At 50.6% G+C, this 22,405-nt stretch overlaps 1 protein-coding gene across 1 annotated transcript; it reads left to right on the plus strand.

The window, feature by feature from the left end:
* The first annotated feature begins 963 nt into the window (after positions 1-963).
* LOC112060697 (homeobox protein SIX6-like) lies at positions 964-11,854 on the plus strand. Its single transcript, XM_024112347.3, has 4 exons — positions 964-1,403; positions 6,305-6,988; positions 7,398-7,561; positions 8,840-11,854. Exons 2-4 carry the CDS (start codon positions 6,638-6,640, stop codon positions 8,991-8,993), a joined length of 669 nt encoding a protein of 222 aa, XP_023968115.1. The 5' UTR covers positions 964-1,403; positions 6,305-6,637; the 3' UTR covers positions 8,994-11,854.
* Positions 11,855-22,405: the final 10,551 nt, after the last annotated feature.

Genomic DNA, 22,405 nt, shown 5'->3' on the forward strand with positions numbered 1-22,405 from the left:
TTCAGAGAGAATGAACAGAACAGAACAGGGCAATTTATCGAGTGATCCATCCCTTGTCATCCAGTCTCAGATCCCTGCAGTCAGAGGCTTAGGGATACCCAGATCATGGGGTTGTGTCCCTGATTATCTTGGCTAATAGCCATTGATGGACCTAGCCTCCATGAACTTTCTAGTTTGTTTAACTCAGTTATACTTTTGGCTAGTGGTTGCATCAGTGCCAAATACAGAACAAATATAACCTCCATACTCCTGTTTTGGACTGGGGGTGCAGTGAAGGGCGTTCCTGATGTGACTGATTTAGTTGGGGTTTGGTCCTGCTTTGAGCAGGGGGGTTGGACTAGATGACCTCCTGAGTTCCCTTCCAACCCTGATATTCTATGAATGGTGGGTTTGTGATTTGGGGTGGGGGCTGGTATTGCAAGGATGAAGGGGACCAGGGACAGGAGTATGGTGAGGGGGTGGTAGGCAGAGTGTAGATCAGTGTAGTGGGGCTATGGGTGCAGGGGTAGATAAGTGTGGCAGAGTGGGGGCTGGAAACAGGGGGTATACCAGTGTGGTGGGGTGGTGGATGGGGTAGATGAGCCATAGCAGAGTGGTGGTGGACATGGAGTAGACGAGTGTGACTGTGGAGTAGAGTGGGTGGCAGGGGTAGATAAACAGTGTGTGTGTGGGGGGGGGGGTGGAGTTGAAGGCAGGGAGTCCATAAGCAGCGGGGTGGAGGATGGGGGATAGATGATCATGGCAAGGGGGGTAGATGAGTGTGGTGGGGGCAGGGAGTAAAGGAGCGGGATGGATAAATGTGGTGGGGGTCACGGTGGCCAGGGTAAATAAGCAGGGTAGTAGATGAGCATGGCGGGGATGGGATGGGTGCAGAGGATAGATGAGCATGGTGGGGTGGAGGGCAGGGGGGAACATTTAGGTCACACATACTAATTAGAGAGGAGCAAAGAAGGTGGGGGCACCGTTCTTCGGATTATCCCTCCCTTCATCACAGGCCCCACACCCCACTGCCAGATGTGGGTTTCCGCCACATACACCCCCGTCATCAGCCTCACTCTGCACCCAATGTCCACCCGAAGTGCCCGGAATCTGGCCCTCCCCCCGGGCCGGGGGTGACTCTGAATTGACCCCGGAGAAACTGAACTCCCGCCGTGTTCATTCAGCTGCCTCCTCCGCCAGCCCCGCATTCGCACTCGCCTTCCCGTCCTCTGCCAGCCAGCGAGACGCCAGGTCTGCGCGAAACTCGCAGGCAGAGCGATTAGCCGCCGCCGCAGGGCACAGAGCATAGAAACTTCCCGGTTTCCGCTCATCGCGGAGCATCGCCGGGGCTCGGTGGGGGAGCGCAGCGTCCTTCAGCTTTCACCCCTGAGCCTCCACCTGGAGAAACTCAACAGCTGCCGCAGGTAACTCCCGGACTTACTGACCTTCTCTTCCAGCTTTTAGGGGGTGGGGGGCTGAAGCCCCGAGCCCTGTCCGTGTCTTGCTCCCCTCAGCTGGGATTGGGCGCACAGGAGGGGAGGGGGGACCCGGACAGGGGTAAGGGCCGGGGGCCCAGGCGTGGGCCACAGCCGGGACTCCGGGCGCGGAGCCCCTTGTGAAACTTGGGGGGTGCTACAGCACCCCCAGTTCTTGCGTCTATCCTTCCAGCGGAAGGGGGCCATCGAGTGTGTGCATTCAGGGGCGCAGGTTCATCTCACCCCTTCACTGCTGCCGTCCCCCCCCCCCCCCCCCCCCCGCCTATGAGCTCCTTTCCCTGCCAGGTTTTGACCTTCGCGACTCTGAGTTTAGTCTATTTCGGGGACATTTTCCTTCAACCCCCATCACTTTTTCAGCTAAAAGATTCTTAAAGGGGGATTTTTGTTCCGAAAGGACCTGACAATTGAACAAATCAACAACTAACGAATTTCCTTCATGCTGAGTTATTTGTAAATCTCTGCAGTGGGTTGCCACTACACCTCTCCTGGTAGCATAACTCCAGTGCTCAGTAATAATCATTAACTCGAATAACGTCCTCGTTATTCCAGCGCTTTGGAAATGGAAGGGATTTTGTCATTCCATGGCTATTAACCCTTCCATCAGTTTGTGATACATTGCTGGAAAGCTGACATGCATGTATAATTTTATTAATGAAATACATTCATGCTGTTATTTTTTTAAGTAAAGGCATTTATTATTTTTTAATTTGGATGAAAGTTTGCAACATGGTTGAGGTTTATGATTCCTCACGCACTTTGGATCCTGTGAGAAAGTTCAGCTCTCTTTACTAGCAACTGGTGAGCCAGATGTCTTAAACAATTTATTAGCAGAATGCAAATATTTTATCAGATACTGGAGGGACAGGAACAATCTTAGACTGACAGGGACCTAGAAAGACAGAGGAAATAGACAGGGGAAGAGACGGAAAGCAGGCAGAGACACAAGACAGTATCATCCACAATTGGATAAACAAATAGCGTTAGATTGGGGATATCCTTTTAAAGTTGCTAACTATTTTATCTTGTGTGAATTTTTTCCAGCAAAGATCTTCCTACATCCTTTAAAAAGATGTTACCTCTGATCTGAATGTAGAGGGGCTATTGGTTTGATAAAGGCTCCAGCTGATCCCAGGGACCCAGCATGCTAGTCTGTCTGTCTATCTATCTATCTCTATCAGACACCAAACACACCCATCTTTCGCTTTCTTGCTCTCTCTCACCATTCTTTTTTCTAATTTTTGGAAACAAGTTTGACAACTGATAGAAAGCCCCCCGCATTATTATCAATAAATCCCATGTTTTTTTCTGTAATATAATTAGAATTTTTTTAAGTTAAAGATTTGCCAAAGCAATCCATATTCCACTGGATCCACAATAAATAAAGCAATAATAAAGCAACAAATTGCAGCCCAGATTGTTACTTTGTTCTGATCTAAAAGTCTAGATAGACAGATAGATGCTGTCATGTTTACAGGTTAGCCACAGTCCGGTCACCCTGCTTGCATCCCATCATGTGTTTAGTCTCTTGCCCTTACTCATCTTGGGGTGCGAATCTCACAATTCTCCCACACTTAACCTGAGATCTGGGTACAATCCCTGTCTGTGTCAAACCCTTCTTACTGAGCAGGTCCACCTGGCTGTCACCAGTGCATCCTCTTAAATCCAACTACCATATTCAGCAGCAGAAACAAAACTTTGGAGAAAATTTATGTAACCCTTCTGCCCATCTAAGTTGGCAGCAACAAGGGCCGGGTTCTGTATCTAGGGGTTCCGTTTCAATAACGCAATGCAAAACCGGCTCGAGCCGCCACCCAGTGACCTGGGACAATTACATACCACCCCCTGGGCGCCTCTAAGAGGCAATACTTCCCCTCTCGCAAGCACGGAGTCTGAGTGTAACAGAAAATGTTTAATAACATGAGGTAAACGACATCAGCATTAAATTGGAAACACCACAAACAGGATTCATAACACAAACCATGAGCAAAAACCCACCCCAGCAAATCGGGCTGTGTCCTTTCCCGTTGGTTCTTGAAACCAGCAACCCAAGGATCACCAAAGTCCCAAAAGTCCAGCAACCCCCCAAAGTCTCTGTCCCTGGTCAGTGCAGCCCCAGAGTTCAAAGGGGGGGGCACGCAGGGTGTTAAGGGGCACCTTACGTGATCCGAGGCCGACCGGCTGCCTCTCCTTGGGATTCCGCCGCAGCCTTCACCACGAACTGCTCTGGCAGCTGCTCCGCTCTGCTCCGCTCACCAACCTGTGAGCCGCTCAGCTCTGCTCCACTTCATCCGTCCCTTGGGCCGCTCCCACAAGGCTCCGCTGTGCTCTGCTAGCTGCTCCTCCAGCCGCTCAGCTCCGCTCCAACCGTCCCCACGAGGCTCCACTCTGCTAGCTGCTCCACCAGCCACTTAGCAATATAGCTTCAGGCTCCCCCACTAGTTAACACAGCACTCAGTGATCTCAGCTCTTAATAACTTTAGCTCTTTTGTGATTTCAGCTCTTAGCAATTTCAGCTCATCGTAGGGGAGCCCCAGTGCGAGTGCACCATTGGCCCAAAGTGAATTCAGCTCAGTGGCCAGAGCGCCAGGAGCAGGGCGGAGAGCCCGGCCGGGGCTCTCTGCTCTCCCCGGCGTCCAGAGCGGCAGGAGCAGGGCGGAGAGCACGGCCGGGGCTCTCTGCTCTCCCCGGCGTCCAGAGCGCCGGGAGCAGGGCGGAGAGCTCCTAGCGGCCAGAGCGCCGAGTGGAGGGCGGAGAGCCCAGCTGGGGCTCTCCGCTCTCTCCGGCGGCCAGAGTGCTGGGGGGAGGGCGGCAAGCCCGCCGCGGCTCTCCGCTCTCCCCGACTGGCCGGAGCACTGGGGGGAGGGCGGCGAGCCTGGCCGGGGCTCTCCGTTCTCCCCGGCGGCCAGAGTGCTGGGGGGAGGGCAGAGAGCCCCCAGCTGCCAGAGTGCCAGGGGGAGGGCGGCGAGCCCAGTCGCGGCCCCGCTCTCGGGCCGGAGCGCCCTGCCGCGCCGCCCCCCTCCAGGCGCCGCCCCAAGTACATGCTTGGTGGGCTGGTGCCTGGAGCCAGCCCTGAGTAGGCTGGAAAGGTTGTGAGCCACTGATCTAGAAGAATGCCCCTGTGATGGCGGCTCCATTGCTTGGCATTTGGAACAATTTAATCTAAATGGTTTGAATCACTGTTCTTATGACTGCATCTGTCTCTGAGAAGGGTGTTCAAACTGTCCATTCCCTCCAACAGGCTCAGCACCTGTCACAGAAACCCAATATATAAACCACATTTTGGGGTACAGATCAACACTCACCACCAAGCACCCCCCCCAATCCATCACAGATTGATTGAGTGTTAGACAGATATATACATATTGGGGATGAATAGAGAAATAGATACATATTGGGGATGTGTGGGTGGATACGTATTGGGATGGATGGAGAGAAGTTTATTGAGGATGGAGGGATATGCATATTGGGGATGACTATGGGATTTGGGTAGATGTATGTGCATTGGATGGATAGCTGTTTATTAGGCTGGATAGATAGACATGTATTTGTAGTGAATTTTGGGCACCTCATCGCTGAGCAAAAAAAAAAAAAAAAGCCCAGCAGTTTGGCATTCCCTGGAAGTTTGCACCCCAGGCAAACTGCCCTCCTTGTCCACCCATAGAACTGGCCCTGTAGATGAGTATTGGATGGATAGCTGTATATTGGGGTGGGTGGATGAATGGCTGGATAGATAGATATGGATTGGATGGATGGATAGATACGTATTGGATGTATAGCTGTATATTGGGGGGATGGATGGATAGATACATGTTGGATGAATAACTGTATATTGGGGAGGGGTGGATAGGTAGATCATATTTTAAATGCTCTTTATTAAAACTCCTAATTATTCACTATTATGGATTGGATTGTCAGATTGTCACCATCCTCTTTGAAGTGTGGACCCCAAAGCCGGATGCAGGACTCATTGTTAATCTGACTAAGGTCATATCCCAAGGGAGCCCACCTCTGCTCCTTCTTAATCTCTCTCTCACCATATCGCACTAGGAGTCCCTGGTCTGCTGGTTCTCATCGGGGCTCCTGAGTCCTTAGGGCCCAGAAATGGTCCCCAGTCCATATGTCTTATTTATATTCTCCGTGCCTAGCTGGATGGCCTGGCATCTGGTCCCCCTTTCTAACCATCTCAAACCAATCCACCTTTAGCACATGACCAGTGAGTTGCTTTCTCTGGGTGCCTGACTGGGCCAGCAGAGTCAGCCACTCAAAACCACATGAGATTGGCTTCAAACCAAGATTTTAAAAAGTAATTCACGTTGGCTTCTTTCTTTGCTTTCTGCTTTGTGACCCTTCAGGTGGGGCTGGGGGTTGTCTCCAGCCTTTGTGGGGAGGGAGCAGGGATCACATCTCCAGCCTTCTTGAGGGGCAGGGATCTGGTTCCAGCCTCCTTGGGGAGTTAGGGTGGGCATAGATCACATCAACAACTTTCGGGGGGGGGGGGGGGCAAGAGTTTGAGTCTCCAGCCTTCAGGGGAGGTGGGGGGTCATGTCCCCAGCCTTCTCTCCACAACCAGAAAGGCTAGAAAGTGCCTTTTCCCTCATGGAGGCTGTGATTCTCCCACAGTCTGAGGAACTGAGGCTTTAAGGGAATCAGCAAAGCTGGTGAGTCTGGAGGTCAACCCCAGAACTGCCATCTCATCTGGCTGAGCCAGGTGGCCCTCCATGGCACTGCCCAGGGCAGGGGGAGAGGGGGTGGGACTGATGCAAAGCTCTGCCTGGTTACTGAGTAGTGGCACTAACGTAATTTCTGTTATTTCTCTCTCTCCTCCTCAGTTTGTCCAGTTCCCTCTGGCTGCCTCCTATAGGCCTCTCCCAACCCCCTGCCCTGTTCCACACTCCCCTCAATCCTCTGTCCTGTCCCTCTCTGTTCCTCACACCCCAATCCCAGACCCATAGCCCTCTGTCCCATACTCGGATTGCTTGTCCCATTCCTCTCATTCCAGCCCTATACAAACCTGCTTCATCCCCCCTCCATCTCATATTCCCATCCCGATCCCCTGCCCTGTTACTCTGTTCTTGCTCTATACACCTCCTGCCCTTTACCTCTCCATCCCATATTCAACCCTACACCATTCTCCGCCCTGGTCCCATCCCCCTACTGGCCCGATGCCACTACCACCACCTGGTCTGTCATTCTTCCCCCCAGGGCAGGTGGCCCGAGTCTGTGAGGTCCTGCAGGAGAGTGGGGAGTTCGAGCGTCTGGCACGGTTCCTTTGGGCCTTGCCACCTACCCTTGCCCACAGGTGCCACCAGGCACCTCCATGGGTGCCGGCCTGCCCTGAGCTGGAGCTGCTGGACCCCCACACCTCAGCCCTGCTGGCACCCTATTTCAGCCAGGCCTCACCCTGTGGGGCCCCAGGGACCTTGGGGGGCCTGGACCAGTACCCATCATGCAGGAGACTATCATTCTCAGCCTTCCCCAACAGCAACATCCAGCACAGGGCCAGCAGCTTCAAGGTGAGCAGGGCATCGAGTGGTGGGGTAGGAGAGGAAAAGGGTCATGAGCAGTAGACTGACAGTCCCTTGGTGAGAGAATAGACTGTAGGGGACAATCCCCCACCCCCAGGGAATAGACTGTGGGCCATGATTAAATAGACTGTTGGGGACAACTCTGCCCCCCACCCCCCAAGAGGAATGCTCTGTAGGGCAATCCCACCTCCTCCTCAGGTGGGACAGACTGGAGGAGATGATCCTGTCTCCCACAACCACTGCCCAGTGAAAGATTGCAGTGGATGCTGCTGCCCACCAGGATGGTGAATGCTCTATGTATGGCTGGGGAGGCTCATCAGGGTGGGGCATAAGGGTCTCCCTGCTGACCCCCTTCCCATGTTGATATCTGTCCCACTGCCCTTCTTTCTTTCCCCAGGAGAAGACACGGAACCTGCTGCGGGAATGGTACCTGCAGGACCCCTACCCCAACCCCTCCCGCAAGCGCCACCTGGCCCATGCCACTGGCCTTACCCCCACCCAGGTGGGGAACTGGTTCAAGAACCGCCGACAGCGGGACCGTGCTGCCTCAGCCAAGAAAAGGTGAGAGGCCTGAACCTCCCCAGGATCCAAGATGGTGCCTGCCTCAGCCTGCAGCACACAGGCCAAGTGGGACTGGATGGGATAGGAGACATACATGGAATATGCAAGGAGTGGGGCTGGGGGAGTAAGGGGTCCTGTGCTGCAGAGAGTGGAGTGGGGTGCTCAGTAGAAGGCACCGTGCTGCTGGGAGCGAGTGGGCCAGTAGAGTGTGCTGTGCTGCAAGGATCATGGTGGAGGCTCAGTATGGGTTGCTGCTCTTCAGAGATTGGAATGGGGTGTCAGTAGAGGGCGCCATGGTTCAGGAAGAGGGGCAGGGGCTGAATAGGGGGCATCATGCTGCATGGAGTCAGGTGGCAGGAGTGCAGAAGAACAGAGGTTATCAACCTTTTTCTTTCTGAGGTCCCCTCAACACACTATAAAAACTCCAGGGCCCAGTGGGAGAGAGGGGGAAATCGGGGAAATCGGGGCTCCAGGACAAGCCTGGGCCCTCAGGCATAGGCATAGTTTGACTTCTGTTGTGGTGGGGGCAGGGGCTGGCGGGGCTTGGGCCATGTCCGTACAGTGGGGTCCAGGAAGGCAGTGCCACCTCCACCCTCTGACTCACCACAGCAGGCCACCCAGCCTGTCTGGTTGTGGGTGATGTGGGTTCAGCTCAAAAAGTTTGAAAACTGCTCAGGGTACAGGGAGGGGATAGCTCAGGGCTGTGTGTGTGTGGGTCCCCCTGCCTGGGCGGCTCTTACTGGCTGCGTGAGCTGAGTAGCCTCTGCAACCTCAGGCACCAGCAGCAGACAGGAGAATGCCGTGGCTGCCTGCTCCATGAAACCAGCCGGAGCAGCAGCTGCCCCTTGCTTATTGGAGAAAAGGTTGTCAACCTATTTCCCACGCTGTGAGGGCTGGTCCAGGAGTGCCTCATGTCTGGCACATGGGATCCAGACACTTGGGTTTTATTCCTTCCTCTGCCAGAGACCTTGTGCAACATCTCTTGGTGCCTGTTTGTTGTCTGTGCAGGGTCCAGAACAATGAGGGCCTGATCTCAGTCAGAGTCTGCAATCTAGGTTGGGGGTCTGTGCAGCATCCAGCACAATGGGTCCCTGATCTTGGATAGGGTCTGGACAATATCTGGCACAAAAGAGGCCCTGATCTTGGACAGGGTCTCTTTGCATGACCATAGCATGGTACTAATAACTTGCAGGGAGGGTGTCTGCTGGGAGAGGGATTACTATAATTGAATGGGGCTTTTAATTCTCTAGTTGCGTTATTAATTGCCCCCCAACCCAGACTCCAGAAAGATTCATCATCCCAGCCTCCCAGGGCTGAGAGTCAAGACATCATAGGCCTGAGTGACACCCCATCTGTGCAGGAGCACAGCAGCGCCCTCAGCAGGCAGACGTATCCCACCTCAACCATCAGTGACAGCAAGAGCAGCCTATGAACAGCAGAGACCTGCACCTGGCCAGGGGTGGGCAGTAGTCCTCGATTTCTCCACCCCCCACCATCCCCCTTGGATGACATGGAAGGATGTGACCTGCAGGGGGATCCAGCTAGAAGCCACAGGACAAGGATTACCTGTGTAAGCAAAGGCTGAATGAGCTCTCCTCTGACATCTAGCAATGAGCCAAGATGAAAAGATTTCAGGAACAGATTGTATTTGCATAAACATACCTACTCTTTCTAGGTGCACAGCATGATGGAGCTGCTTTGCCAAAGCAATCAGTTTTTGCTGGTGTTGGTTTACAAATCACTTTATTGAATGCAGGGATAATGATATGTTATTATCCTAATTATATGAGTAAATGGCAGCAGAACTATACTTAGCCTGCTCTGATTGAGGGGCTCACCCTAAACTGAATCTCACTCGCTATGCAGGGATGCCAAAGCCTAGGGCAGAAAAGAGAGGGTAAGAGTGAGCGTTCATGTCTGGGGGTGTGGGTTCTCATTAGGGAGTCCTAGGTATTACTCAGTGGTTTGAGCATTGGCCTCCTAAACCCAAGGTTGTGAGTTCAATCCTTGAGGGGGCCACTTAGGGATCTAGGTATTATTTGTAACTGTTCTCTCTAGTGTTTAAAAATCACTGATAACTAGATGCTGAGCGTTAGAGCTGGGGTATGGTAGTGAGGCACTGAAAGAAACTGCAAAGCCTGCCCTAGAAGTGAGGTTCCTCCCATCTCTTAAAATCACTGAGAGCTGTTTTAAGTGGTAGAACCTCAGAATGTGATATTATAGCAGAGAAATGGCAGTTGCAGTGGGTAGTCCTGGCCCAGTGAACACTAGCAACAATGAGCCACTTGCAATGGTGCACACAAACAGAGGCAGTGCTCAACACTTTTGGGGTGAACTCATGTGAACACACCTCTGAACTATGGGTCTTTGCTGATCGAGGACAGTAACTGTGAATAGGGTACACTGGGGAGAGTGGTGTGTTTTTACATTGCAAGATGAGAAACTGAAGCAAAGACCAATGCCCAGTGTACTCTGAGATGGGTGTTTGCTCATGGTCATATGCTTTTGAATTGTGGTGTTTTCCCAAATTAATGCTGGGTTCCTTTTCCCATTTTACTAAAAATTTTCTTTGTTGTACACAGACTCAATGCCTGCGAGTCTGCCTCTTAGAGATGCCCAGGGGTGATGTCTAATTTTCCCAGATTACTGGGTGGAGGTGTGACGGGTTGGAACATAGAAACCAGAGAGGGGAGGGATAGCTCAGTGGTTTGAGCATTGGCCTGCTAAACCCAGCTTTGTGAGTTCAATCCTTGAGGGGGCCACTTAGGGATCAGGGGCAAAATCAGTACTTGGTCCTGCTAGTGAAGGCAGGGGGCTGGACTCAATGACCTTTCAAGGTCCCTTCCACTTCTAGGAGATGGGATATCTCCATTAAATATTATTAACCCTCTTGGGAACTTCCACCCAATGTGCCATGACTACTTTTACCCCTACCTTCCCTGCCAGCTTGGGGCCCCAGCACCCTGTCTTGCTGAGCCAGACAGTTCCATCTGCTTCAACACAGACCCCAAAGCTGCAGGTTTACCTGAAAGCAGCTAACAGAAGTGTTCCTGTTCTTAACACTCAGATGCCCAACTTCCAATGGGGTCTAAACCCAAATAAATCCAATTTACCCTGTATAAAGCTTATACAGGGTAAACTCATAAATTGTTTGCCCTCTATAACACTGATAGAGAGATATGCAGTTGTTTGCTCCCCCAGGTATTAATACACACTGAGTTAATTAATAAGTAGAAAGTGATTTTATTAAATACAGAAAGTAGGATTTTAGTGGTTTCCAAGTAGTAACAGACAGAACAAAGTAAGTTACCAAGCAAAATAAAATAAAATGTGCAAATCTATGTCTAATCAAACTGAATACAATCTGAACAGCTGGTGCTACAGGGAATTAAGTTAATGGGGAAGGAAAATATTTGTTATGAGAGAACTGGACTTGACATGACCACAGCCATCTTGTGTATGACTTTAGCATAACCTTGTATGCCTCACCAGTTCCAGAATGCTCCCTTTTACAGACTATTCTTCTTTTAGCCTGGGTCCAGCAATTACTCACACCCCTTGCAGTCACTGCCCTTTGTTCCAGTTTTTTTCCAAGTATTCTGGGGGGTGGAGATGCTCTCTCTTTAGCCAGCTGAAGACAAAATGAAGGGGTCTCTGAGGGGTTTAAATAGACTTTCTCTTATGGGTGACGACCCACTCCTCCTTCCTATGCAAAGTCCAGCTCCAAGATGGAGTTTAGGAGTTACCTGGGCAAGTCACATGTCCATGCATGACTCTCATTTTTTACAGGTAGCATCCATTGTTTACATGCTACCTTGAACATCCTCAAGTAGACTTTTTATGTGGATTGGAGCATTCCAAGATCCATTGTCCTTTGTGTTTCTTGATTAGGTACTTAATTTCAACATTCCTTTCTCCAGGAACTGACCAAATGCTCTACTAAGGTTATTTAGAAATTAAGCCAGTACACAGCCAACATTCATAACATGCATAACTTCGAATACAAAAATGATACATGCATACAAATAGGATTAATACATTCAGTAGATCATAATCTTTGAGATAAGTTATATGGCATATGTAGCATAAAACACATTCTAAGCATATTTCCATAAAGCCTTTTGGGAGATACCATCACAGGGGGTTCAAGCTATTTCTGTTTTGTATTATTAAGAGGCACCCCTAGATATTGAACCTGGACCTTGTTGCTGCTGACTCCACCTGACAGAAGGGTTAATCCTGAGTGGGAAAGATATGATTTTTACCCCCATCTGAGGGGTGGGTGAGGGTAGGGCAGCAGTGCTGACCTACCGAGCAGGCCCCTCTCCATTGCCCTCTCCCAGCATGCACTGGGGCCCAGAGAAACCTATCCCTCAGGGAGCCTGCACTGTCCTGTACCCAGCATGCATTGGGGCTCAGCAGCGGGTACAGATGTAGAGGCACTGGGGCTCACCAGGGCCTGATTCAGGAATCTAACCTGCTATCCTCACAATCTGAACAGCTGGTGCTACAGGGAACTAAGTTAATGGTGAAGGAAAATATTTGTTATGAGAGAACTGGACTTGACATGACCACAGCCATCTTGTGTATGACTTTAGCATAACCTTGTATGCTCAGCCACCATAAGTTGGAAACAAAAACCATAGAGTCAGGAACGGTCAAACAGAAGGGATATACTGCTGCCGGCTAGATTCTATAATGGTGACTCTGACAACCAAGCGAGTTAGTAGGGTCTAGTAGTTGGAGTCCCTTGGACTGCCCTCACTCTCAGGGCAGTGTGGCCTGATGGCCTAAGTCAATAGGCAGCCCTTCCTTACAGGGCTCTGTGGGCCAGAGTTAATAAAGTGGCCCTTCCTTAATGGGCTGTGTGGCCCAAGGGCCAGAGTCAATAAAGCTGCCCACCTCCATGGGGCTGTGTGATTGGCCCATCAGGGAAGTGGGACACCACCTAGGGGTGTGTGGCATCTGGGATAATGGGACCTGCTCCTCAGAGTCCCAAACCAGGGCCCTGGCAGGTCTCAGACGTGGAACAAAAAGCAAGACTACAAAAGTTGGTCCAAGACTTCCCCTCCATTTTATCTTCCCATCCAGTGCGGATGAACATTGCCAGTCACCATATAGACACCGTTCCCAGGCAGAAGGTCTACAACCAACATTGCCCACTTCCCAGAAAAATGTGGGAAGTGGTCCAGAAAGAACTTGAGGCAATGCTGGCCCTGGAGGATAATGGAAGAGTCCCAGCGTGAATGACAAAGCCCGATACTCCTGGTCCCAAAGTCTGATGGGATGGTGAGGTTCTGTATGGACTTTATGGCACTGGCAGTGGCAAGGGTGCTTGCCACTGAGGCAGTGGGGATCGCCCCAAAACATGCTGACTGGTTTCCTGGTTCTACAAATGGAGCAATGTCTAAGTCCTCTGGGCTGCTTCCTACCCTGTCTTCTGCTGAAGTGGTCCACGATTCCCTAGGTCTCTGGGGTCCTCAGTCAGTGCAGCACCTGATGGCTCATTCCCCTCTCTGGGTTCTGCTGTCAACCAGGGATCTGTCTGGGGCTCAGTGTGTGGCCCAGGCTGCTTACACCCAGTGCTGAGATGCAGCCTCCTCTGCAGTGGGGCGCAGTGGCTGTTTATACAAGGATTGCTCACCTGAAGCAGAGATGAGTCCATCTCTGGTTAAGGCACTGGGGCTGTTTGTATGCAGATCCCTTCACCCATGGCAGAGATACACCTTTAGGTCCTGGCCCCCTGCTGTGTTTGGGGATTGACCTATTCCCACCCAGCTGCGGGGTGGAACCCTGATCCCCAGTGCTGCCGGCCCCATTACCACCAAGGCAACAGCACAGTGGGAACTAACAGGGCAGCTTTTGCTTCGGCTGAGTGACAGAGAACAGCCAGGTTGGGTGAGCCAGCTGGAGGGCCACACATATGGACACCTGTACACAGATACGAACATGTGTATGTACACAAACACACACAGACGCAGCAGCCTTCTCTCCTGGAAAGGCAGTACGTGAATCATAGAAGATTAGGATTGGAAGAGATCTCAGGAGGTCATGTAGTCCAACCCCCTGCTCAAAGCAGGACCAACCCCAACTAAATCATCCCAGACAGGGCTTTGTCAAGCTGGGCCTTAAAAACCTTTAAGGATGTAGATTCCACCACCTCCTTAGGTAACCCATTCCAGTGCTTCACCATCCTCCTAGTGAAATAGTTTTTCCCTAATATCCAACCTACACCTCCCGCACTGCAACTTGAGACCATTGCTCCTTGTTCTGTCACCTGCCACCACTGAGAACAGCCGAGCCCCATCCTCTTTGGAACCCCCATTCAGGTAGTTGAAGGCTGCTATCAAATCCCCCCTCACTCTTCTCTTCTGCAGACTAAATAAGCCCAGTTCCCTCAGCCTCTCCTCGTAAGTCATGTGCCCTAGCCCACTAATCATTTTCGTTGCCCTCCACTGGACTCCCTCCAATTTGTCCACATCCTTTCTGTGTGTGTGTGTGGGGGGGGGGGGTAGAGGGGAGCAAAACTGGACGCAATACTCCAGATGTGGCCTCACCAGTGCTGAATAGAGGGGAATAATCACTTCCCTCGATCTGCTGGCAATGCTTCTACTAATGCAGTCCAATATGCCGTTAGCCTTCTTGGCAACAAGGGCACACTGCTGACTCATATCCAGCTTTTCATCCACTGCATAGGGGTTTCCATGAATCCCTTCCCCCCTCCCACCCCCCCAGTGGTTTTAAGTCAGGGCAGGATGTGTGTGAGGAGGGTGCAGGAGTCAGGGCAGAGGGCTGGGGGCATGTGAGGGGGGTGCAGGAGTCAGGGCATGGGGTGGGTGGGGGGTGGATATGTGGGGGGGGTACCAGAGTCAGGGCTGGGGTCGTGGGAAGGTGCAGGGGGCTGGGGTGTGAGGGGGTGCAGGGATCAGGGCAGAGGGCTGGGGGGTAGGCTGGGATCGGGGGGGGGGGCATGCTCCCAGCCCCCTGCCCTGAGCGGCTCACAGCAGGGGGCTGGAGGGATACTCCCTGATTCCACACTCCTTCCCCAAAGCCCCGCTCCTTCCTCTTCTCCACCTCCTTCCCAGTCTGAGCAGCGAGGCTGCTGTGGCTCCTCTTCTCCCCTCCCTCGCAAGGGCCATCAGCGGCAGGGTTGGAGAGGAGGCGGGGCACGACGCAGCACGCTGGGAGAAGAGGCCGGGGAGGGGGAAGCTTGGCTGCCGGCGGAGCCTGCCCTACAGCAGCAGCTGGCAGGACCAAGCTTGCTTCTGCCCCTTACCCCCACCAGACAGAGCAGTAGGCCAGGGGCGGAGAAGAGCGGGCTGGGCCAGGCAGGATTTTTAATGGCACGCTGCTGCCTGCTGGAGTCCCGGCCGTCAGCCCCGCTCAGCCCACTGCCGGGGTTCGGCAGCGAGCTGAGCGGGGCTAGTGGCGGCCTCAGCATGCCATTAAAAATTGGCTTGCGTGCCATCTTTGGCACACGTGTCATAGGTTGCTGTTTTAGACCCTGCAGAGAGGATTTGCAGCAGAGCTCTCCCATGCCCCCCTTATATCTGTCACCCCAAAACCTTTGGATGTGAACCTGAGACCTATTCCTTCCACCCAGTGCCTAGGGAGCGGAGATGGTGACTCTTTGTTCCTCAAGGCATCAGCAGCCCTGGTGTTCACTCTCTTGGGGCATTTTGGGAACTAACTCTTTCATCAGATGGGGGAGCAGGCTAGGCCTGGCTCTGAACCATGCACACTGCTTGTAACCACGGCAGAAGCCCAGCCTCTGGTAAGGGACCCTCCCCCACAGCCAAAGCCCCTACTCTCTCAGGTCAGGGCCTGGGGATCCTGTGGCATCCCCCCAGGTTCTCTGGGTACAGGGACTAGTGGATTGACCTCCCCACACTCCCACTGGGTTAACCTTTGTTCCCCACATGCTGAAGTGAAATGAACATTTCTCCCTCCTCCATCCTGTTCAAGGTCATTCAGATTGTCACAGACCATCTCTGCATGAAATGGGACAGGCTGCTTCCTTCCTAGAGGGCTTTTGGGGTGTGTCTGCCTCAATTATCAGAGGGGTAGCCATGTTAGTCTGTATCCACAAAAACAATGAGGAGTCTGGTGGCAACTTAAAGACTAACAGATTTATTTGGGCATAAGCTTTTGTGGGTAAAAAACCCACTTCTTCAGATGCAACTGCCTCAACTGTTGCTTGTGAAGGGTTTTGTCTGGAAAGAATCCCTCAGGGGTTGTCACTGCCTCCCACTCCCAACAGACATGCTGCTCTACCAGAGTAAATTCCATCACTAGCTGGTGGGGCAGCCAAGGCAGAGGGGACTGGCTCAATCTCTTCTCTCTGATAAAATGCTCCAATCTGAAAAGTCTGGGAACATAACAAAGGCAAGGCAAACTTGGCTTCATAACAGAAAGTGTTTAGCAGTCTTCGCTCTAGCGAGTGGAACACACCTCCTTCCCAAAGGTGTCAGTGGGGAGTGAACACCATAATGTCACTGCTAAAAGCAGAACTTTCTACTTAGCAAGCCAGTGCAGCACCTTGGGCTAGTGAAAGCTGTCTGTCTCATATGCAAGTAGTCACAGGTTCAAATTCCAGCCACATGCATAGATATCTACTCCTTGAGCTAGAGAAACAGCACTTTTATCTGATAGTGGTACATGGGTATTAGAGTCCTCAAACGGACCAGGCTTTCAGCGTTAGAATCCCATAGTAATATTTACTGCGTAACAGAAAGTGCTTTCTGCACTGCTACAGCAAAAATGGAAGCTGGGATCCAGACTTCCAAAAAAGATAGGAAACAAAGGATAGGAATAAATGGTTAGTTTTCAGAATGGAGGGAGGTAAATAGCCAGGTTCCCCTATGGACCTGCACTGTTTGACATATTCAGAAATGCTCTAGAAAAGGGGATAAACAGTGAGGTAGTGAAATTTGTGGACAATACAACATTTACTCAAGATAGTTAAGTTCAAAGCTGATTGGGAAGAGTTACAAAGGGATCTCACTAAACTGGGCAACAAAATGGCAGATGAAATGCAATGTAAACAAATGCAAAATTATACACATTAGTTGGAATTGTGTTTTCCATACATACAAACTGATGGGTCTAAATTAGCTGTTACCACTTGGGAAAGAACTTGGAGTCATTATGGATAGCTCTCTGAAAACATCCACTCAATATGCAGCAGCAGTCAAACTAGCTAACAGAATGTTAGGAACCATTAGGAAAGGGATAGAGAATAAGACAGAAAATATCATAATGCCACTATATAAATCCATGTTACACCCACATCTTGAATCCTGCATGCAGATCTGGTCAACTGTAACAGATCGCTGACTCACCAGCATGGTGCCTCCTGCTGGTCATCCGGGAATTAGCTCAATTCCAGCACTCAGCGTTCCCCCTGCTGGCCAGCATCTCTCCTGCCTCAGGCCCTGTGTCCATCCCTGGGGTTCTGCCTCACAGCAGTCCCCACGCTCTGGGTCTCCCCAGGCAAGGGGGTTGGACCTGCTGCCTTTCTTGGCCCAGCTGTCTCCCTGCAGCCTCAGTACCTCCTTTGGCCTTCAGCAAGGCCTCAGCCTAGGGACTCGCCAGGCCAGAGCTCCCCAGCTCTGCCTGCCCTTCCCCAGCACTGCTCTGCTCTGCTCTGCTCTGCTTCAGGTATTCTGTACTCCCAAGCAGCTAGGTCCTTCCCACTCCAAGGCTGGAGTGAGACTCCCTGTCTCCTGGCTCACAGCCCTTCTTATCAGGGCCATCTGTGGCCAGCTACTCAGCCAGCCTCCCTCAGCTGCTCTTAATCTCTTTTTTTATTGGGTCCCAGTCACAGCCCTCTCTGAGGGCTGCTTTCAACCCCTGCTTTCCTGGAGTGGGGCAGCCGCCCCACTACATCAACCCATCACAAAAAAGATATTAGAATTGGAAAAAGTGCAGAGAAGGCCAACAAATATAATTAGGGGTATAGAATAGCTTTCATATGAGGAGAGATTAAAAAGGATGGGACTGTTCAGCTTAGAAAAGAGATGACTAAGGGGTGGGGAAATGTGATGGAGGCCTATAAAATCAGGAATGACATGGAGAAAGTGAATAGATAAGTGTTATTTACCTCTTCATATAACACAAAAATCAGTTTAGCATTAACAAGTGTGAATGCTATTTTCTAACAGGAGGTGTTATCTCCTGCCCAACAAAAGAAGGCCAACAGACATCAGACAAACCATTGTGGCACATCAGAGGACTTTGTTGATTTCTTCCTCCCCCCTCAAAGAGGAGACATGCAACTGAATTCCTCCCAAAGCTGAATTTGTGACTTTGAAGTAGAAAAGGGAAGGGAATAAAAAGTTCTAACAAGGAAGAACTGTATCTTCCTTGCACCTCAGAGGCCAAGCAGCATAGATTACTAAGCATAAGCAAAAGCTCCCCAATGCTCGACCTGGGTTAGTCCTAAAGGATATATGGAGTTTGCTTTTGAAATGTAAGACTGTAACTTGTGTGTGTGTGTGTATGTTTACCTCCTTTAATCTTGTCAATTTTAACTTTTATTTCCTTTTCCCAGTTAATAGATTTTTAGTTTACTATAGGATTGGCTACAAGCGTTGTCTTTGGTATGAAATCTAAGCTGCAATTGACTTGGGGTAAGTGACTGGTCCTTTGGGACTGTGAGTAACCTGAATATTGTTGTGATTTTTGGTATAAGGGACCATCAAAGGCAAGCTTACCTGAGTGGTCAGATCATAGAATCATAGAATCATAGAATATCAGGGTTGGAAGGGACCTCAGGAGGTCATCTAGTCCAAACCCCTGCTCAAAGCAGGACCTAATCCCATTTTGTCAAGCCTTACCTTAAAAACCTCTAAGGAAGGAGATTCCACCACCTCCCTAGGTAACCCATTCCAGTGCTTCATCACCCTCCTAGTGAAAAAGTTTTTCCTAATATCCAATCTAAACCTACCCCACTGCAACTTGAGACCATTACTCCTTGTTCTGTCATCTGGTACCACTGAGAACAGTCTAGATCCATCCTCTTTGGAACCCCCATTCAGGTAGTTGAAGGCTGCTATCAAATCCCCCCTCACTCTTCTCTTCTGCAGACTAAATAAGCCCAGTTCCCTCAGCCTCTCCTCGTAAGTCATGTGCCCTAGCCCACTAATCATTTTCGTTGCCCTCTGCTGGACTCTTTCCAATTTTTCCAAATCCTTCTTGTAGTGTGGGGCCCAAAACTGGACACAGTACTCCAGGTGAGGCCTCACCAATGTCGAATAGAAGGGAATGATCACGTCCCTCGATCTGCTGGCAATGCCCCTACTTATACAGCCCAAAATGCCGTTAGCCTTCTTGGCAACAAGGGCACACTGTTGACTCATATCCAGCTTCTCGTCCACGGTAACCCCTAGGTCCTTTTCTGCAGAACTGCTGCCTAGCCACTTGGTCCCTAGTCTGTAACAGTAAATGGGATTCTTCCGTCCTAAGTGCAGGACTCTGCACTTGTCCTTGTTGAACCTCATCAGATTTCTTTTGGCCCAATCCTCTAATTTGTCTAGGTTCCTCTGTATACTATCCCTACCCTCCAGTGTATCTACCACGCCTCCCAGTTTAGTGTCATCTGCAAACTTGCTGGGAGTGCAGTCCACGCCATCCTCCAGATCATTAATGAAGATATTGAACAAAACTGGCCCCAGGACTGACCCTTGGGGCACTCCGCTTGAAACTGGCTGCCAACTAGACATGGAGCCGTTGATCACTACACATTGAGCCTGATGATCTAGCCAGCTTTCTATCCACCTTATAGTCCATTCATCCAGCCCATACTTCTTTAACTTGCTGGCAAGAATACTGTGGGAGACCATATCAAAAGCTTTGCTAAAGTCAAGGAATAACACATCCACTGCTTTCCCCTCATCCACAGACCCAGTTATCTCCTCATAGAAGGCAATTAGGTAGTCAGGCAAGTCTTGCCTTTGATGAATCCATGCTGACTGTTCCTGATCACTTTCCTCTCCTCTAAGTGCTTCAGAATTGATTCCTTGAGGACCTGCTCCATGATTTTTCCAGGGACTGAGGTGAGGCTGACTGGCCTGTAGTTCCCCAGATCCTCCTTCTTCCCTTTTGTAAAGATGGGCACTACATTAGCCTTTTTCCAGTCATCCGGGACCTCCCCCGATTGCCATGAGTTTTCAAAGATAATTGCCAATGGCTCTGCAATCACATCCGCCAACTCCTTTAGCACCCTTGGATGCAGCGCATCCGGCCCCATGGACTTGTGCTCGTCCAGTTTTTCTAAATAGTCCCGAACCACTTCTTTCTCCACAGGGGGCTGGTCACCTTCTCCCCATACTGTGCTGCCCAGTGCAGCAGTCTGGGAGCTGACCTTGTTTGTGAAGACAGAGGCAAAAAAATCATTGAGTACATTAGCTTTTTCCACATCCTCAGACACTAGGTTGCCTCCCTCATTTAGTAAGGGGCCCACACTTTCCTTGGCTTTCTTCTTGTTGCTAACATACCTGAAGAAACCCTTCTTGTTACTCTTAACATCTCTTGCTAGCTGCAACTCCAAGTGTGATTTGGCCTTCCTGATTTCACTCCTGCATGCCTGAGCAATATTTTTATTTTGTCCAATCTTCCACTTCTTGTAAGCTTCTTTTTTGCGTTTAAGATCAGCAAGGATTTCACTATTTAGCCAAGCTGGTTGCCTGCCATATTTACTATTCTTTCTACACATCGGGATGTTTTTTTCCTGCAACCTCAATAAGGATTCTTTAAAATACAGCCAGCTGTCCTGGACTCCTTTTCCCCTCATTTTATTCTCCCAGGGGATTCTGCCTGAAGGAGTCAAAGTCTGCTTTTCTGAAGCCCAGGGTCCATATTCTGCTGCTCTCCTTTCTTCCTTGTGTCAGTATCCTGAACTTGACCATCTCATGGTCACTGCCTCCCAGGTTCCCATCCACTTTTGCTTCCCCTACTAATTCTTCCCAGTTTGTGAGCAGCAGGTCTAGAAGAGCTCTGCCCCAGTTGGTTCTTCCAGCACTTGCACCAGGAAATTGTCCCCTGCACTTTCCAAAAACGTCCTGGATTCTCTGTGCATTGCTGTATTGCTCTCCCAGCAGATATCACGGTGATTAAAGTTTCCCATGATAACCAAGGCCTGCAATCTAGTAACTTCTGCTAGTTGCCAGAAGAAAGCCTCGTCCACCTCATCCCCCTGGTCTGGTGGTCTATAGCAGACTCCCACCACGACATCACCCTTGTTGCTCACACTTCTAAACTTAATCCAGAGACTCTCCGTTTTTTCTGCAGTTTCATACCGGAGCTCTGAGCAGTCATACTCCTCTCTTACATACAATGCAACTCCCCCACCTTTTCTGCCCTGCCTGTCCTTTCTGAACAGTTTATATCCATCCATGACAGTACTCCAATCATGTGAGTTATCCCACCAACTCTCTGTTATTCCAATGACATCATAGTTCCTAGACTATGCCAGGACTTCCAGTTCTCCCTGCTTGTTTCCCAGGTTTCTTGCATTTGTATATAGGCACTTAAGATAACTCACTGATCGTCCCGCTTTCTCAATCTGAGACAGGAGTCCTCCCCTCTTGCACTCTCCTGCTCGTGCTTCCTCCCGGTATCCCATTTCCCCACTTACCTCAGGGCTTTGGTCTCCTTCTCCCGGTGAACCTAGTTTAAAGCCCTCCTCACTAGGTTAGCCAGCCTGCTTACAAAGATGTTCTTCCCTCTCTTCGTTAGGTGGAGCCCGTCTCTGCCTAGCACTCCTCCTTCTTGGAACACCATCCCATGGTTGAAGAATCCAAAGCCTTCTCTCTGACACCACCCGCGTAGCCATTCAGATATATTGGAGTACCCAAGGGGACGGTCTCTGACACTATGGTTAGACTGCTATAGTGCTCGAGGAGTTTTCACTTGATACTTGGTTAATGAAATCTAAGTATAGAACTCACGACCAATTTAGGGTTTGTGCCCTGCTGCTTAGCAGTCTGTCCAGAGGAGGGTACTCTTGACCCATGTCAGGACAGCTTGACAGCCACCAATGCCCGAGGACCCTGCAATGGTAGAGAATTGATTAGGTGGGATACGCCCAGACAATCCCAGCAAGGGATCCACACCCTAGACCGCAGAGAAAGAGGAAAATCCTCATGATCCTGTCAATCTGAGTGGGCAGAAATTCCTTTCTAATCCCAAATCTGGCAAGCAGTGTGATCCTAAGAATGTGGCTTTGCAAACAGGGGCTGCTAATAGGGATTTTTGAGAGGGAGTTCTCCAGGTGAAGGAGGAGCAAATATGGGACCCTTGGGGTAAGTGGCTGTCTTAGTGTGTTTTTGTGTTTGGGGGTTACTTGCTGTGTGCTGAGCTTGTGTTTGTCTGTTGGTCTGTTTGTTTGAAGGACCGTGTGCTGTGGCTGGCAGTTGGAAGCTGTGAGCTTCTAAACAAGGTTCGAAATCTAGAAGCCTCTGTTAATTGGCTGAGCCTTAGTCAGCGGGCAGGGCTATCAGGAAGGCCAGGGCTTTATAAAGCCGTGAGCAAGTGATCGGGGCTGCTAACAGGGAGTTTCGAGTGGGAGTTGGGAAGGAGGCAAGGTACACTTGCCATTCTTTAAAACCTTTAAACTACACTATAATCAAAACTTCTTGATTTAAAGAAAAACCCTATCATTAACCTAGGTAGCTGTAGGAGAGAATGCAGGCAGAAGCCCAGCAGCAAAGTGGGGGCTATCCTGTTTATTGCATGCAGTGTAGCATGTATGATTACCTGCCCTGTGGGTGGGAGGCGTATGTGTGCATTCGGTGCAAGGAGCTCCTGGCCCTCAGAGAGGGAGGAGCTAAGGGAGGCAGAGAG

The sequence above is a fragment of the Chrysemys picta genome, chromosome 4 (assembly GCF_011386835.1).
Source record: "Chrysemys picta bellii isolate R12L10 chromosome 4, ASM1138683v2, whole genome shotgun sequence".
Taxonomy (NCBI): domain Eukaryota; kingdom Metazoa; phylum Chordata; order Testudines; family Emydidae; genus Chrysemys; species Chrysemys picta.